Source organism: Ascaphus truei, chromosome 4, assembly GCF_040206685.1.
Source record: "Ascaphus truei isolate aAscTru1 chromosome 4, aAscTru1.hap1, whole genome shotgun sequence".
NCBI lineage: Eukaryota > Metazoa > Chordata > Amphibia > Anura > Ascaphidae > Ascaphus > Ascaphus truei.
In genome coordinates this window covers 329,828,609-329,845,134 of record NC_134486.1, presented here as the reverse complement: position 1 = coordinate 329,845,134, position 16,526 = coordinate 329,828,609, and the positions used below count along the sequence as shown (strand labels likewise).

Genomic DNA, 16,526 nt, shown 5'->3' with positions numbered 1-16,526 from the left:
TAAATCTTTATAAAACGAAGGTTAAAAAATGCGCACTTACAATAAGTCAATTAAAATCATGCATGTATCACACAAATGGTGAATGGAGGTTTTCCGAACTGCTCACCGCCTCCCTTGGGTACTCGGCTGGCTCCCACTGCTCGGTGACTGTAATCAGAACTCCCCTCCTTGCGCCCGTCCGGAAGGATGACGTCACGGCTTCAGGGCTGGTGTGCTACGGATCGCCTCCAAGTCCAAAATTGGTCACTCAACGCGTTTCGCCCAGCTGACAAGAGCTGTTCTCGGCTTCGTCAGGAGTGTGTGTTATGGTATACAGATGGCTCTTATATACCCTATGCATGTCACAATTCAACAATCAATTATACAATCAATTAAAAAACCTAATTAGCTCATATTACACTCAGGGAGAATCTGGATGCAATCTTTAGGACATCTGATATTCTTAAAAATTAATTTAAATAACTTTACTTAAATAGCTTTACGTGAGATCTAATAGTTCAAACACATGGATGGAATTTAACACATTGTATTATTGGCATAGCATCCAAAAATGGAGTATCAAATGCAATATAGTTGTGCAATGTAGTTATACAATTATATGATTATAAATAGGTAATTCCTATCGTGATCGAGACATACTGTGATAATGATATGAGGAACTTATCCTTATGCGGTCTATATGGAACTTCATATGTGGGGACATCTAATGAGATGGCATCAATTATGTGGGTAATTCGACACTCAAAACACAAAATTATTTAATTACATAGAATATTCTTAATGAGATAAGTCTTAGTTAATACCTCATCCTTACTGAATCAGGCAACATATCCAACAGAAAGTAATCTCTCCTGATGTAAATACAATACAACGCAATCCCCTTGTTGGGAATTGTCAATTATGAAATATAATTTATCGGTTACATCTTGGAATAGCTTATGAAATCATCACCTTAGCTGAATTAATTATTTATTTGCGGGGACAATGATATATTAATTAGATTGTTTTTGTGTATAGCAGAGGACCTCTGAAAAAAGTATGGGGGGCAAAAGTTGGGTGGGGAACTCATTACAAGGAAAAAATCAGGGGACAAGGGATGTATTAAAACTTGAAACTCGATTAGTGTGTGTGTGGTGATTACATTGAGTTCAGGGGCATAACCAAAGAGTTAATGTGAATAAGCTTAATAAGCTTAATGGGTTATTTGATGCGATATGAAAGTGGGTATAAGCATATTCTACATATAGGAATGCAGGTTGCTATATTGAATCAAGGATGTTATCCTACATTTTATTACTAGTGCCCTCGTAATAAAATGTAGGATAACATCCTTGATTCAATATAGCAACCTGCATTCCTATATGTAGAATATGCTTATACCCACTTTCATATCGCATCAAATAACCCATTAAGCTTCTTAAGCTTATTCACATTTACTCTTTGGTTATGCCCCTGAACTCAATGTAATCACCACACACACACTAATCGAGTTTCAAGTTTTAATACACCCCTTGTCCCCTGATTTTTTCCTTGTAATGAGTTCCCCACCCAACTTTTGCCCCCCATACTTTTTTCAGAGGTCCTCTGCTATACACAAAAACAATCTAATTAATATATCATTGTCCCCGCAAATAAATAATTAATTCAGCTAAGGTGATGATTTCATAAGCTATTCCAAGATGTAAACGATAAATTATATTTCATAATTGACAATTCCCAACAAGGGGATTGCGTTGCATTGTATTTACATCAGGCGAGATTACCTTCTGTTGGATATGTTGCCTGATTCAGTAAGGATGAGGTATTAACTAAGACTTAGGGGCTTATGCAGAGAGCATAGATATGAAAATATCGCCATCTTCTGGCGAAAAAACTAGCCAGAAATCCTTTAACTCGGGAGAAAATGGCGCGATTTTTAAAATTGGCCAGAAAAGTTTTCAGAGGTGTAAAAGTCGCCAAACTCGTGGCAAGAACCTGGAACTCGCCATGCTAATATAACGTGGTATTCCAGAAGCTCCGAATCGCTGGAACACGCCAATATGTGCCATAGTATGGCGAGTTTCAGGTTTCCAGGAAAAGATGGCAAGTTGCAGGTTTTCGCCGTTCTGATGTTTACTCATCCCCATCATGACTTTCATAAACGTTGCTTTTGTAAATGTTTTGTGGTGTCTCCACACTTTATTCCAGGGGGGCAGCTTATTCCAGGGGGGGAGCTTATTCCAGGGGGGCAGCTTATTACAGGGGGGGGGAGTTTATTCCAGGGGGGCATCTTATTCCAGGGGGGGGAGCTTATTCCAGGGGGGGGCAGTTTATTCCAGGGGGGACAGTTTATTCCAGGGGGGGGCAGAATATTCCAGGGGGGCAGAATAGTCAAGGGGGGGCAGCTCTTGGCCGGCGGAGATATCCATGCCAGGCGAAGCACATGCTGTGGCACTTGCCCGTCAGGGAAGACGGGCCGATCACTGGCCCGCGGCGTTGGTAACAAAACACTTTTGGCCACGGCACGCGTGTTATCCACCCTGCCCGGCAAACGCGGAGAGACCATCGAGTCTTGTTAATTGGATTACGCAGGGTTGCTACCTTGACAGGGGGGTGGATCCGTGCAGGGTGGGGGGAGAGAGGGCGAGATGGGGGGGGGGGAGAGAGGGCGAGATGGGGGGGGGGAGAGAGGGCGAGATGGGGGAGGAGGGAGGGCGAGATGGGGGGGGGGAGATAGATGGATGGGGGGGTTACCAAAATGATCACAATAAGGAATAGGGTCTGTGTGGCTCCTTCCACAAATGAGACAGGAGAGGAGTATGGAGCATAGGGTGCTGTGCTGGGGGGTAGGGAGTGTATCTGGGGGTACACATGATCCTTGTGGTATACCCACAAATGCTGTGTTGGGTGGCACGGATACTTGGAGGTATTCCATGCCGGGTGGCGCGGGTACCTGGGGGTATTCCGTGCCGGGTGGCGCGGGTACCTGGGGTTATTCCGTGCCGGGTGGCATGGGTATCTGGGGGTATTCCGTTCCGGGTGGCGCGGGTACTTGGAGGTATTCCGTGCCGGGTGGCGCGGGTATCTGGGGGTATTCCGTGCCGGGTGGCGCGGGTACTTGGAGGTATTCCGTGCCGGGTGGCGCGGGTATCTGGGGGTATTCCATGCCGGGTGGCGCGGGTACCTGGGGTTATTCCATGCCGGGTGGCGCGGGTACTTGGAGGTATTCCGTGCCGGGTGGCGCGGGTATCTGGGGGTATTCTGTTCCGGGTGACGCGGGTACCTGGGGGTATTCCGTTCCGGGTGGCGCGGGTACCTGGGGGTATTCCGTTCCGGGTGGCGCGGGTACTTGGGGGAATTTTAAATTCCCCCGCTTACCGGCAACACAGGCCGGTCACGTGAGCCGTTCGCCCAATTAGGGTGAACTAGCTCCGAAACGTCACTGGTCCGCCCCCGGCCAATGACGCGGCCGGCCCAGGTTCGCCCCCTTAAGCTCTGTCCCCCCTTCTGCCCCGATCCATGTATCCTCTGTGTGTGTATGTGTGTGTGCATGTGTGTGTGTGTGTGTGTGTGTGTGTGTGTGTGTGTGTGTGTGGGGGGGGGGGGGGGGGGGGTGTATGTCTATGTGTGTGCATGTGTATGTGTATGCATGTGTGTGTGTGTGTGGGTGTATGTCTATGTGTGTGCATGTGTATGTGTATGTGTATGCATGTGTGTGTGGGCCTCTCTGTGTGTTTCTGTGTGTCTGTGTGTATGCATGTGTGTGTGTGCCTTTCTGTGTGTTTGTGTGTGTGTGTGCCTTTCTGTGTGTTTGTGTGTGTGTGTGTGTCTGTGTGTATGTGTATGCGTGTGCGCGTGTGTGTGTGCGTAACTCAATATTGTTATCAAAGTTGCACAATGTTAATAATTAATGTATTCTCACAACATGCCTTTTGTTTTATTTGTAAAATATTATCTAATAAACACACACACACACACACGCACACACACACAGGTTCCCTACTGACACACACACACTCACAGCTACTAAGTGACACACACACATACAATGTTGGCTATCTAGCTCGCGCTACGGTATGGCGAGTTTAAGGCAAATCTGAACTCGCCGAAATGTGTAACAAGAGGTAACGACGTTCTCTGCATAAGACCTTAACTAACGGCAATTCTGTGGCTATTTTATAGCCGTTTTACAATTTTTTAACGTTCCTCTCTGCATAAGCCCCTTAATCTCATTAAGAATATTCTATGTAATTAAATAATTTTGTGTTTTGAGTGTCGAATTACCCACATAATTGATGCCATCTCATTAGATGTCCCCACATATGAAGTTCCATATAGACCGCATAAGGATAAGTTCCTCATATCATTATCACAGTATGTCTCGATCACGATAGGAATTACCTATTTATAATCATATAATTGTATAACTACATTGCACAACTATATTGCATTTGATACTCCATTTTTGGATGCTATGCCAATAATACAATGTGTTAAATTCCATCCATGTGTTTGAACTATTAGATCTCACGTAAAGCTATTTAAGTAAAGTTATTTAAATTAATTTTTAAGAATATCAGATGTCCTAAAGATTGCATCCAGATTCTCCCTGAGTGTAATATGAGCAAATTTGTTTTTTTAATTGATTGTATAATTGATTGTTGAATTGTGACATGCATAGGGTATATAAGAGCCATCTGTATACCATAACACACACTCCTGACGAAGCCGAGAACAGCTCTTGTCAGCTGGGCGAAACGCGTTGAGTGACCAATTTTGGACTTGGAGGCGATCCGTAGCACACCAGCCCTGAAGCCGTGACGTCATCCTTCCGGACGGGCGCAAGGAGGGGAGTTCTGATTACAGTCACCGAGCAGTGGGAGCCAGCCGAGTACCCAAGGGAGGCGGTGAGCAGTTCGGAAAACCTCCATTCACCATTTGTGTGATACATGCATGATTTTAATTGACTTATTGTAAGTGCGCATTTTTTAACCTTCGTTTTATAAAGATTTATGTACCATATTGATCGCACTATGTAGTCTTCTCTCTCATCTTGCATATAACACGTGTATTGCTGACGGAGTGTTTAAAGAGGCGTCCCAACTACCACGATCTATATGTTTGGCAACCCAATTTGCCAACTGCCTTTGATTTGCTGACGTCCTGTGAGTAGATCAATCATATGAGCCAAGACACTGTCTGATTAATTCATTGAATTTAATACGTCTGCACTTATTTGTGTACCATTTGTTTTCTTTTTCCCACATGCACCCCCTGGATTGTATGAGACATTTATTTGTATAGTGCCATAAATGTACATAGCGCTTCACAGAAGTAATACACATGGTAATCATACCAATAACAAATAATATAAATAACAGGTCGTGGGAATAAGTGCTTCAGGCATAGATGAAACATTTAGGAAGAGAAGTCCCTGCTCCGAGGATCTTACAATCTAATTGGTATGTTGGAGGAACTTCCAGCTCCAGAGTACTGTATATTGAATCAGCTCATTTGTGTACTTTTAAATGAGACCGACAGTGTAAAGTTATCAGTTGAATTGAATAAAAGGTACGTGCATTATATGAAGGAAACGGCAGCCATTTCATTTCACACTATTTTAACACTTGGGGGATCATACATAGAAGATCATAAAAAATATAGTGTAAGATCTGCAATAGCTCCATGTGTACATATGTGGCACAACTAATAGGCAATCTGAGCATCATTTTTTTTTTTTTTTTTTTAATGCAAAGTGACAATGGAGTACTTTAGAATTGGAATAGGACTAGCCTGCATTTTTGGGAACCTACTTCTTTAAATATTAAATAGCAGCTCCCACATACAGTACATGGTAGTTAATAGGCGTATAATACCACTTTGTATTTTTAACCTTCTAAATGTCACCACATTTCATTGAAGCATGTATAATTCACCATTGTAGAGTGCATATACCTTTGGGCTCAGTTATCCCTGTTATTCAAATAGGCCCGTTCTAGGTACAGGTGCAGAACAAAAAAGAGAGGAGGGACGAGGCTGGATATATCCTAGCTAGCAAACAATGGAAGAGAAATTTATAGGCGAAAAGGATGGAGTTGCTTCCACTCCAATCACATTCCTTAGCCTACCACTTAACATCTTTTGCCTAGCTTCAATTTCCACTAGTTTCCTCTTACATATTTAGCTCAGATAGGTGTCTGTTGTTATTTGGCTGGATGGGGACAGTGTTGGATGGACCTAATTCAGCCAGAGCTCTCAAAATGCTCTTCCTCTTCCTGCTTCATGCCGTCTGTTTGCCGTGCGTATGCCATTTACTGCCGTGCTAGGAATCTGGGGTGGAAAATCTTAGTGCTTGGGGGCAAGTGACAGGTGCCCAGAATTTAAAGCAATAGGACACCAGAGACAGTAGGTGACCTGCCACTTTGAATTTCCGGGGGCTGTTAATTCTCACAGATGCTGTGAGATTTACATCTCTCTCCTGTAACGCTTGGAGATAGAATAGGCATAATATAATAATAATATATAATATACTTATATATATAATATATATATATATATATATATATATATATATATATATATATAAGTAAATTATGAAATACATATGAAATGTGTTGAAAAGTATGATTGTGTAATGTCTAACAAATAAATGTCTGCATATTGTTGGAAACAATGTCTGTTTTGTCTAGAATGTTTGCAGCCAATGCCATGCTGGTGGCCCAGGTATTACTGCTATTAAAGGAGAGAAGGGTGGTCCTGGCATTCCTGGTCATGATGGCATGAAGGTAAAAAAATTTACATAGTGCAAATTTCTCTGCAAGATTTGGTTGCTTCTACAAAATAATAACTTATTCACCAGGGCAAAATATCTGTAGCAAAGTATTAAATAAATCAATAGCTTAAGTGTAATAAATGCAAAGGAAACTAAAATGAGAGAAAATGATAACCCAATTATAATCGCACTTATAAGTGCAATTATTGATTTTCTGAAAAGTAAGTGATTGTATTTTGACCATTCTGATATTACAAAATAAGCCGAAAAAGGAAGTTGCACAATACATTAAAAATGTGTACAAATGTGAGGTTTGCAGTGTAACATCTTGCAAAAAACATTGTCTGTATGTATATTGTCAACATTTTTATTTTGTAGCATGGCAGGATTGCTAGCGTCCTGTCAGACAGAGCTTCAATATATTTCTGGGCTCCAGCAACAAATGGTTAAGATAAATATTGTTTTAATATATAATAAGCCATACTTACTCTTTTTTTTCACATCTTAAAGGTGATTTTCATTTATTATCAAGCCTGCTCCATGCCCTAGGCCGGTCTGTGTATCCGTTTGTTTATTATGTATATTTTAATATTTTCATGATTTACTTCTTTTTCATTGTTATTTCGAGTGCTGGGTCGTCCTTTATTTTGTATGTCACTGTATCATTGGAGAGGGTAATTTTGGAGAGTTCACCTTGGATTACCTACTAACGCCTTTTTTTTCTGTTTGGATTATTTCCAGTATTTTGAGACTTATTTTCTTCTAATTCTCAAACAGAGCCATGAATAATCAGCGAGATTCTTTTCTTGTATGTGAAAAAGATGGAATGCACTGTTATTTTGTAACACACCGGTTACACATACTATCATTTTAAACACTGAGGATAGCTGGTTTAGATATTATCTACAGTACAATGTTTTTCCCGGTAACATTTTAAGTAAACATTTAAAAAGTGATGATAATTTAATGCTGAAAAGGTACAATTGGGAGTATCACAACACTTACACTTACTGCGTGTTTTATTTCCTCATCTCGTAGAAGACCTTACAACCGCATTGCTGTGTGCCTGGCAGAAAATATTGTAACCAGGCTCTACCACTACTTAATAATGAATCATGCTATTTATAGACATTACATTATTGTAATGTATTTTACATGTACTGTGGAATTTACTAACATGGGCCAGTCTTATTTATTCTTATTTATTCCAGTGTAGCCTGTTTCATGTTTCTGTAAGTGCTTTTCCAGGTAGAGCGGAAGGAAAATAGCTTGCATTAAGCATATTTTAATTAATGCTATGGCTTGCAGTATTTCCCCAAATTAGCCCTGCATAAAAAAAAAATGTGCACTACATTTATTTACTAGCATCGTTTAATCATCAATAATATTAGTGTATATGACATGGTTTAGCAATCTGATTGATGAGCTCTGGGGTTTTTTTTTTTTCATACAATGGCTGGTATTAATTAAAGTACTGAGCACAGAGTGTTATGTATCTCCGTGTCCTTGTTCCAAACTGGGGCAATAATAGTGCGAAAAAAACAGATCAAGGTCAAAAAGTAGCATTGAAATCAGCAGTACAATGTTGCTCTTTTTTTAAAATCATGATGTATTACAGACTTCTTTGCTGGTATTGCCCTATGGAATTGGAGCATCGTGATAATTATTCTTCCATGTTACTATGCATTGGATGTTTTATTGTTTGTCATATGAGAAACCACAAGAATGAATGGGGTGGCAATCGCGTCTATAGAAAATATTGTGTCCATTAAAATGTATTGACTTTCACTAAAGTAGATTTGCAGTAATTGTGTGCTCATCTGCATGTCATTTCCCAGAATCCGTGGCTGCAGTGGAAGCACTAATGCTAAGAGATAATGGGGAGTGACAGGGTTGCAGACTTGTCTGAGACATGTGAATGTGCTCACAAGTGGTTTTTTTATTTGCAGTAAATTGGCCAAACTCCTTTCTTTATGTCATGTACACTGGTTGTGAGGAAAGTAAAGTTGGTGACATTTTATAAGGAAATCGCTATACCATACATGTGTAGCCTATATTTTGGGGAACTATGGTTGAATTACAGCATGTCACAAAGGAATTTATACAGTGTATTTCAGCTACAGACTTACTCTACAGGTTCTTTATCACTAAGCAAAATATATTAGTTCCAATAAAAAAGAAATATATATTTCTCAACAAATCAGTAAGTTAGTATATTATTTTCTGAATTGGTTGGTCTTATGTGCACAGGGATCACAGGAAATTGGACCCCTTTTCCAACATAGTTCAGGAGATATTCACAGGGGTGGACTGACCTGGGAGCAGGAGGGAAATTGCCCCGTGGGCCGGTCCGATTTTAAAGATTAGGGCCGGCAGCTTTAAGGAAGAGAGGAAACTGCGGTTACACATCCAACCATAGAGGGCGCCTGTGAGCAGCCAGATCTTATGTGGTTGCTTCTCTGGGCCAGTCCTATCTGCAGCCCCTCCTGTTGGTTCCTGAAGTGTGTGGGTCAATTAATTTGTGTTGTTCAATTTGTGTGTTTGAATCGGTGCTAGTCACCATGTGTGCGAAGTGCGAGTGTTTTGTGTCTGTGTTGGTCAATGTTTGTCTGTGATCCTTGCTGGCCAGTGTGAGTCTGTGCTAGCCAATTTGAATACGTGCTGGTCAGAATGAGTCTGTTCTGGTCAGTGTGAGTCTGTGCTGGTCAGTGTGGGGGAGTGTTTGTTCTGTCAGTGTGTTTTTGTAAATCTGTGCTGGTCAGTATGAGTGCTGGTAAATTTTTGAGTTTGTTCTTGGCAGGATTAGTGAGAATGTGTGCTGGTCATTGTGAGTCTGTGTTGCTCATTATGTAAGAGTTTACTGGTCAGCGTGAGTCTGTGAGTTCCTGATTGCCAGTGTGTGAGAGTTTGTGCTGGTCAGGGTGAGTGAGAATTTGTTTTGGTCAGTTTGAGTCTGTGCTGGCCAATGTGTGTCAGTGAGTGTCTGATTGCCAATGTGTGTGTGTGCTTGTCAGGATGTGTTAGAGATTATGCTGGTCAGGGTGTGTCTGTGTGTGAGTGCTGTTCAGGCCGGTGTCTGACTGTGTCTCAAGGTCATTGTGTATTTTAGGAAATGCAATGTGAGAGTATGTGTTTATTTGTATGTGATTGGTTGTTTGCATGTGGTGAATGTACTGTAGTGCCCACGGTTATTCTAACACAAACCAGTGGCAATCGCAAAAAAGACCCAGGTACATGCTGGATACATGCCTTAAACTTGCCTTAAACTATACCCAGCATTTCTGCATTGATTAATGGCCCATCAGATTAACAGACTGAATGGGACTGCCAGGGACCCCTGCTGTGTTAATCCAATGGGTCATTAGTCAATGCAGAAATGCCTTAAACTTGCCTTAAACTAGCCAGGTTATACCCAGCACATACCCAGAATGTAACCGGGCTAGTTTAAGGCAAGCTTTAGAATACTCGTGGCCTCTGTATCAGGTCTGTGCATGTTCTTGTGTTTAAGGTGCCTATATATACAGTTCATATGTGTGAGGGCCAGCGGCTGCCTGGTTTATGGGCTGGTACGGTACATTTTGCCCCCTGGTTTAACGTCTGCCTGCCAGCCCCTGCACATTCATAACTGTGACAGTAGAGACAGCAGGGCACAGAATATTAAAGGTTAAGCCAGCTCGTTGTCCCTACGAGTTAAGATGGCAACCCAGTATACAGGGTCAAAATGGCCATCTTTAGGATGCAAAATGGCTGTAACACTGCTATAATTTATAATATGTGGTTAGGGACCTGCAGGAGGGTTACTGTGTAATGTTTATTATGTTGATAATGCACTTACATAGTTACATAGTTATATAGTAGAGGAGGTTGAAAAAATACATACGTCCATCAAGTTCAACCTATGCTAAATTTAGACAACAGATACTTTATCCTATATTTGTACTTACAGTGTATTGATCCAGAAGAAGGCAAACAAAAAACCCCAGTGAAATATCATCTAATGATATCTCACAAAGGGAAATATAAATTCCTTCCTGACTCCAAATATTGGCAATCAGATTACTCACTGGATGAACAACCTTCCCATGTTTACTTCTTTGGTATATCCATGTATACCTTTCCTTTCTAAAAAGATGTCCAACCTTTTTTTGAAGATAGAAAATGTATTTGTATTTTATGTGGCATGGATCAGTGAGTAAAGACACTGATTCTGAAAACAATGACACTGAGTTTGAAGCAGGGGGGTCTGGTTCAAATCCTGGTGTCGACTCCTTGTGACCTTGGGCAAGTCATTTTATCTCCCTGTGCCTCAAGCACCCAAAAAATAGGTGTAAGCTCTACGGGGCACGGAAACATTTCTGCAATTTTTATATATGTGAATACACAGTGCTGCATACACTCGCAAGAAAGAACAATTATCATTATTAGTAGTGTAACAGTGTTTTCCCCACCCGGTGGGAGATTTGGCCATTACTAAACGTGTGGTGCATGATACCTGCTGGTAACAGGAGGGCTGAGCTGTCCACCGATGGTAGTGAGGACACAGGATCAGGTTTCTAGGGTACATTACCCACATGGTTCTCCATCTGCCGAGGGCTCCAAGATGAATGGAGGCAATCTCCTATGGTAGAAATACTCCCTCTCCTCCCAGTAAGATCACACCCAGGCAGGAGGTATATGCAAACAGGAACAGTCTTTGTTGGTACCACCGCACAACACAGCAGTGGTCTGCTCAATCACAGCTTCTCAGGATCAGCTATCCACTGGATGATGGTCCCTGGACAACTACTACAGGTCAGGGCCACTGCAACTGTCCTAGCTCTTCCCGACTCCCCTATCAGAAGTCAGGGTATTGACTCACACTCACTCTCCCCAAGGGGGGAAAGGCTAGGAAAGGCCCCAATCTCAGGCTCCCTGTTGCGTGACCTTGCCTCTCTTAGGGGGAGAGGAACACCCCTGAATTTGGTGTGGTACTGCCTTTAAGTACAGCCAGGAGATGGGCACCAGGTCTGTCCCATGATTGGACTTGCTCAGGCCTGTGGTCACCACCTCCCACTGTCACTCAAATGTAACACCATAGAGTGGAAAACCTCATTTTAACTGCTGGCAAGGCCTGTTCTACCAGTGCTTACTACCAGTACAAGGGCAGCTTAGTAGCCACAGGTGGCATGGCTACATCAGTATATGTGACTCATTGTATAGTCAAGTGGCCGCATACAGTCTGTCAGGGATTAGCCTTTTTGGGTGGCCAGGTGCAGTTGTTGGAGACAATGGTGAGGTGGGGGAAGGGCAAGCCCTCCTGCTCGGGGCATACAAATTCCAAAGGCGGCATTCTTCTCTCCCCGGCAGCCAGGCGTTTCCCCCTGCAGGAGGTATGGAGCTGTAATTGAAAACAGAGGCCTGGGTTCTAGCCCCATCGGCTTGAGTCCCATTGGTCAGTTCCAATTTCTCATGCTCCCAAAGCCCTACCCCCTGGGGCTGTCCTCTCGCACTGTTACTGCCCATGGCCCTGATTAGTCCTGCTGGTCGAGTCTCCGGCTTCTGATTGTCTTAGCAGAGATCAAGTCTCCACTGATTGCACCCAGTTCTACATGATTTCAGCTGGAGGCTAGGGTTCCATAGAAGCCGATGCCAATCAGGGCTCCACAGTTCATGATTGGTCTCGATGACTAGAGACCAACTGGAAAGTGAACTGTGGACCAGAAGCGGTTATCTCGAGTTACAGGGATTAAGGAACAGATTGATCAAGGCAGCCTCCAGGGTAAGATAGCTTTGTAAGTGCCCTGTATGTAGCGAGCTAGGAGTCCCCTGTACCCTGAGTTTGTGGTGAGTTATTCCCTTGTCTTGTGCCCTGTTTTTCTCCCTGTTAGCTCTGGCCAGAATAAACCTTCATTTATTTAACAGCCTCGTTCTGCCTGGTGTTTGCGATCCCTGTAAAAGTCTTGTCAACCGTGACAATGACATATAGTTATTGAGTGAAGCATCCTGTTTTAGTTTTGTTCTGCTCCTGTCAAAATATAAAAAAAATAAACTGCTCTGATTCCCTGTTCGAATAAAATGTTTTGTGAGAATGTATTTTGATGTGAGCATGAGCAGTCTGCAAATACTGCGTACTCTGTTATCATTGAACGCACTAGATATTGTGAAATGTGATGCCAATTAATTTAGTTCTTTTGGACATTTTATCTTAGGGGGATCTTGGCCCAAGAGGCCCTTCTGGTATTCCTGGTAAAGAGGGGCCAAAGGTAAGTTACATTGTTTCAAAGTTACATAGTAGATCAGTTTGAAAAAAATACTTACTATATGTCAATCAAGATAAACCTACATTTAGATGGTGGATATACTCATGCTATATTTGTATTTAAAGTATATTGAGCCAGAGGAGGGCACACACAAATCCCTAGTGAAACATTATCCTATTATGTCTCATAACTTGAAAAATACATTCCTACCTGACAGTAATGGCAATCAGATTTCACCCTAGATCAACAGCCTTCGTATGTTTACTTATTTAGTATATCCCTGTATAGCTTTCCTTTCCAAAAGGATGTCTAACCTTTTATTAAAGAGATTATATATATATATATATATATATATATATATATATATATATTGTATCTGCCACCACAGTCTCCGTGGGTAATTAATTCCTCATTTTAACTGCCCTTATTATAAAGAACCCTTGAGTTGCTGCTGGTAAAATTTCCCTTCCTCCAACTCTTAAGAGATGACCCTGTATTCTTGGTGTTGTCCTTGGGATGGATAGTCCTCTTAAAAGTCCCTTGTGTTGACCCTGAATATATTTCTAAATAATTATCATATCCCTTCTTAGATGCCTGTTTTCCGATGTAAACAAAGTTAATTTGGATAGCTTCAACCTTTTTATTAATTTTGTGGCTCTTCTTTGCCCTTTTTCTAGTTCCATAATGTCTTTTTTATGATGCGGTGCAAAAAATTGTACTTCATAGTCAAGGTGTGGTCTTAATCAGGATTTATAAAGTGGCAAAATGATGCGGTCTTCCATCCCTTCCATCCATGCCGTGTTTTATGCAAGATAATATCCTAATTGCCTTTGCAGGTAAAACAGTTAATAAAGAGAGTACTAACCAGAAAAAAGTATTGAAATTGAAATTACGAACAGTTTGCTAAATACTAAAGTACTTTACCAAAAATTACAATCGTTTTATAAATGATCATATATCCAAGTAGAGATGGTAGGAATTCTTTAGGCATATACGAATTTTGTGTTACAAAATATGTATGATTGAGAATGCAGAATGCAGAATAAACTCTTATATAAAAGATTAATGCAAAAACGATCCCCCTTTTCAGTCTTGTGATAAGCTGGATAATGCGCAGATACCAAAGCACTAATGTCCATTCAAATGAATAAAAGCTAATGCAGCATTGCCTGTTTTACCCATCTCCATATCATATTGATTATGGGACTATGAATCTCGACGGCTAAAAGTCTTTCATTTTCATTTCTTATCTACTAGCGAGTTTTTATCATCTGAATATATATTCTAGGCCTGGCTTTCCATGGTGTGCTGCTGTAAATAGGAACTCCTTTATCTTATTCAAAGCTGTGACCATCATTTGCACAGCTTCAGCATAAGCATTTACTGTTCTTCATAGCAGACCCTATATAGCCATTAAAAATCAACACATACATGTACGAGTTTTGGTCAAGGGAGTTTATAGTGATGAATACTCTACGACAAATTCTCTGATAACTGCATACTACTCAAATGGAATTGTACTGTTGATTTAAAATAATTTCTTAAAAGAGCTTGAAATAAAATAGAAGGATTAATCGCTTATTTGATCTTTTCATAGGGTATCAAAGGTGAGCGTGGATTTCTAGGCCTCTCTGGAGAACAAGGGGACCAGGTAATATTGTTAGACTTTTAATCTACTTATTCATAAAAAAATGTGCCTTATAAGATTCAGTTTGCATACAGGAAGAATAAAAGATGTTTCAGAAAACAAAGAAGTGGAATATGATTTTAACTGTTCTTTCTTTCACACTGTTATGAAAGGGGGTAATACTTGTATATTGTAGAATTTACTTGCAGCATAGACAAAGAACCAATGAATCGCTCTGCAGTTCTCAAAAATGTCCCCCACACCTACTTTATTTACTCACGTTATCATTGATTTAAACTCCAACAAGGATTCAGTGTAATTCTCTAAATGAAGAAGAAAAGGAGCACTCACTAAACATGTGGATATACTGTAGTGCCAATGGTTATTCTAACACAAACCAGTGGCAATCGCCAAAAAGACCCAGGTACATGCTGGATACATGCCTTAAACTTGCCTTAAACTTGACCCAGCATTTCAGCATTGATTAATGGCCCATCAGATTAACAGCGGGGGTCCCTGGCAGTCCCATTCAAACTGAATGGGACTACCAGGGACCCCTGATGTGTTAATCCTATGCAGATGTGCATATCCGATGTGCTAATCAATGCAGAAATGCCTTAACTTGCCTTAAACTAGCCAGGTTACACCCAGCACATACCCAGAATGTAACCAGGCTAGTTTAAGGCAAGCTTTATTATAGTCGTGGTCTCGTCTGTACTGCCACGACTGCATGTTAGTGCTGAAGAGTCTCAGGTGAATAAAAGGACGGTTACAAAAACAGTGATCGATGTTTCGATCCTGAATGGTGCATCTCCTTATATCTGAACTCGGACCCCCTCGTTACAATCCTACTCGCCTCTTACACTGAACTCAAGGTTGTCTCGTCTTTGCACTTCTATAGCCCTCTCCGTCTTAAACCTTTTTCACTAACCTAAATTGGTTGTGGTTGCAAACCATACACAATCAGTTTATGGTGGCTAAAAAAAGTGACAGAGACATTAATATAAATATATTCATTTATTTATTTTTATTAAATAGAGCAAGGTGACTTTCACAGGCATATATCTATACCACCTCCATAGCTTTAGTCTTTTCATACTCTGTAACATATTGATGTTTTAAAATAAATGTAAATGGGTCTTGTGATATTTATGGCCTTATTCAATATAGTCTGAAGCGGCCGCACTGGCTATTTTCTGCTGAAAATCACAATTGACGTCAGTAGAAATGGTTATCCAGCAGCCCTGAGGCCCTTGAGGTATATAATGGAGATCCTACGTTGCATTCAAGATTACATACTTTATTCATAAGTGCAAAAAGTAAGGTCCAAGGTTCAATAAAAAAAATAGTCTGAAACAATTTACATTTTCTATAAATGCCCCACACTAAAAATGTTTAATAATATGTGCAAGACTTCTGGCATATGTGACTAATCCATAGCTGCTTATTAACAATTGGGACAACTTTACAAGTGATTAGAAGAGGAAATTGTTAGTGCAATATTATAAAGAAAGGTATCCTCATTTTCTTGTATAACAGATGCAAATGTATTTTCTCTTTGCATCAAATAAATCCTCCAAGTAGGAGGTGGAGTTAACCTCTGTTCCTAGGAGATCTGCACCAAATGTAAGAAGCGAGATTCCTAAGTCTGATATAAATTGACATAGACGGACATTTTTGTTTGGTGTTTTGGAGCAAACGTCAGAATCTGATCCATATACGTCAATGCATTCTAAAGTTGTTGTTATAAATTGTTATTTATGCCTCAATTATATTGAATACCTGATTGATATAATTTACATTGAAACAGAATCATGAATGTATTTTTTTTTTAGCTATAACTAGTGTCAGTAAAAATATATAATTGCTGTAATATTATTTATGATAGCTATACTGTGAAATGTATACA

General features: G+C 40.8%; 1 protein-coding gene across 3 annotated transcripts in view; it reads left to right on the top strand.

The window, feature by feature from the left end:
* The window catches only part of COL19A1 (collagen type XIX alpha 1 chain), a 622,544-nt gene that overhangs the window by 488,439 nt on the left and 117,579 nt on the right, over positions 1 to 16,526 (top strand). For all 3 annotated transcript variants that reach the window (XM_075598080.1, XM_075598081.1, XM_075598082.1), the window contains exons 33-35: positions 6,669 to 6,764; positions 12,940 to 12,993; positions 14,588 to 14,641. In XM_075598080.1, the coding sequence (XP_075454195.1) occupies positions 6,669 to 6,764; positions 12,940 to 12,993; positions 14,588 to 14,641 (204 nt within the window). The remainder of the gene's footprint in view (positions 1 to 6,668; positions 6,765 to 12,939; positions 12,994 to 14,587; positions 14,642 to 16,526) is intronic.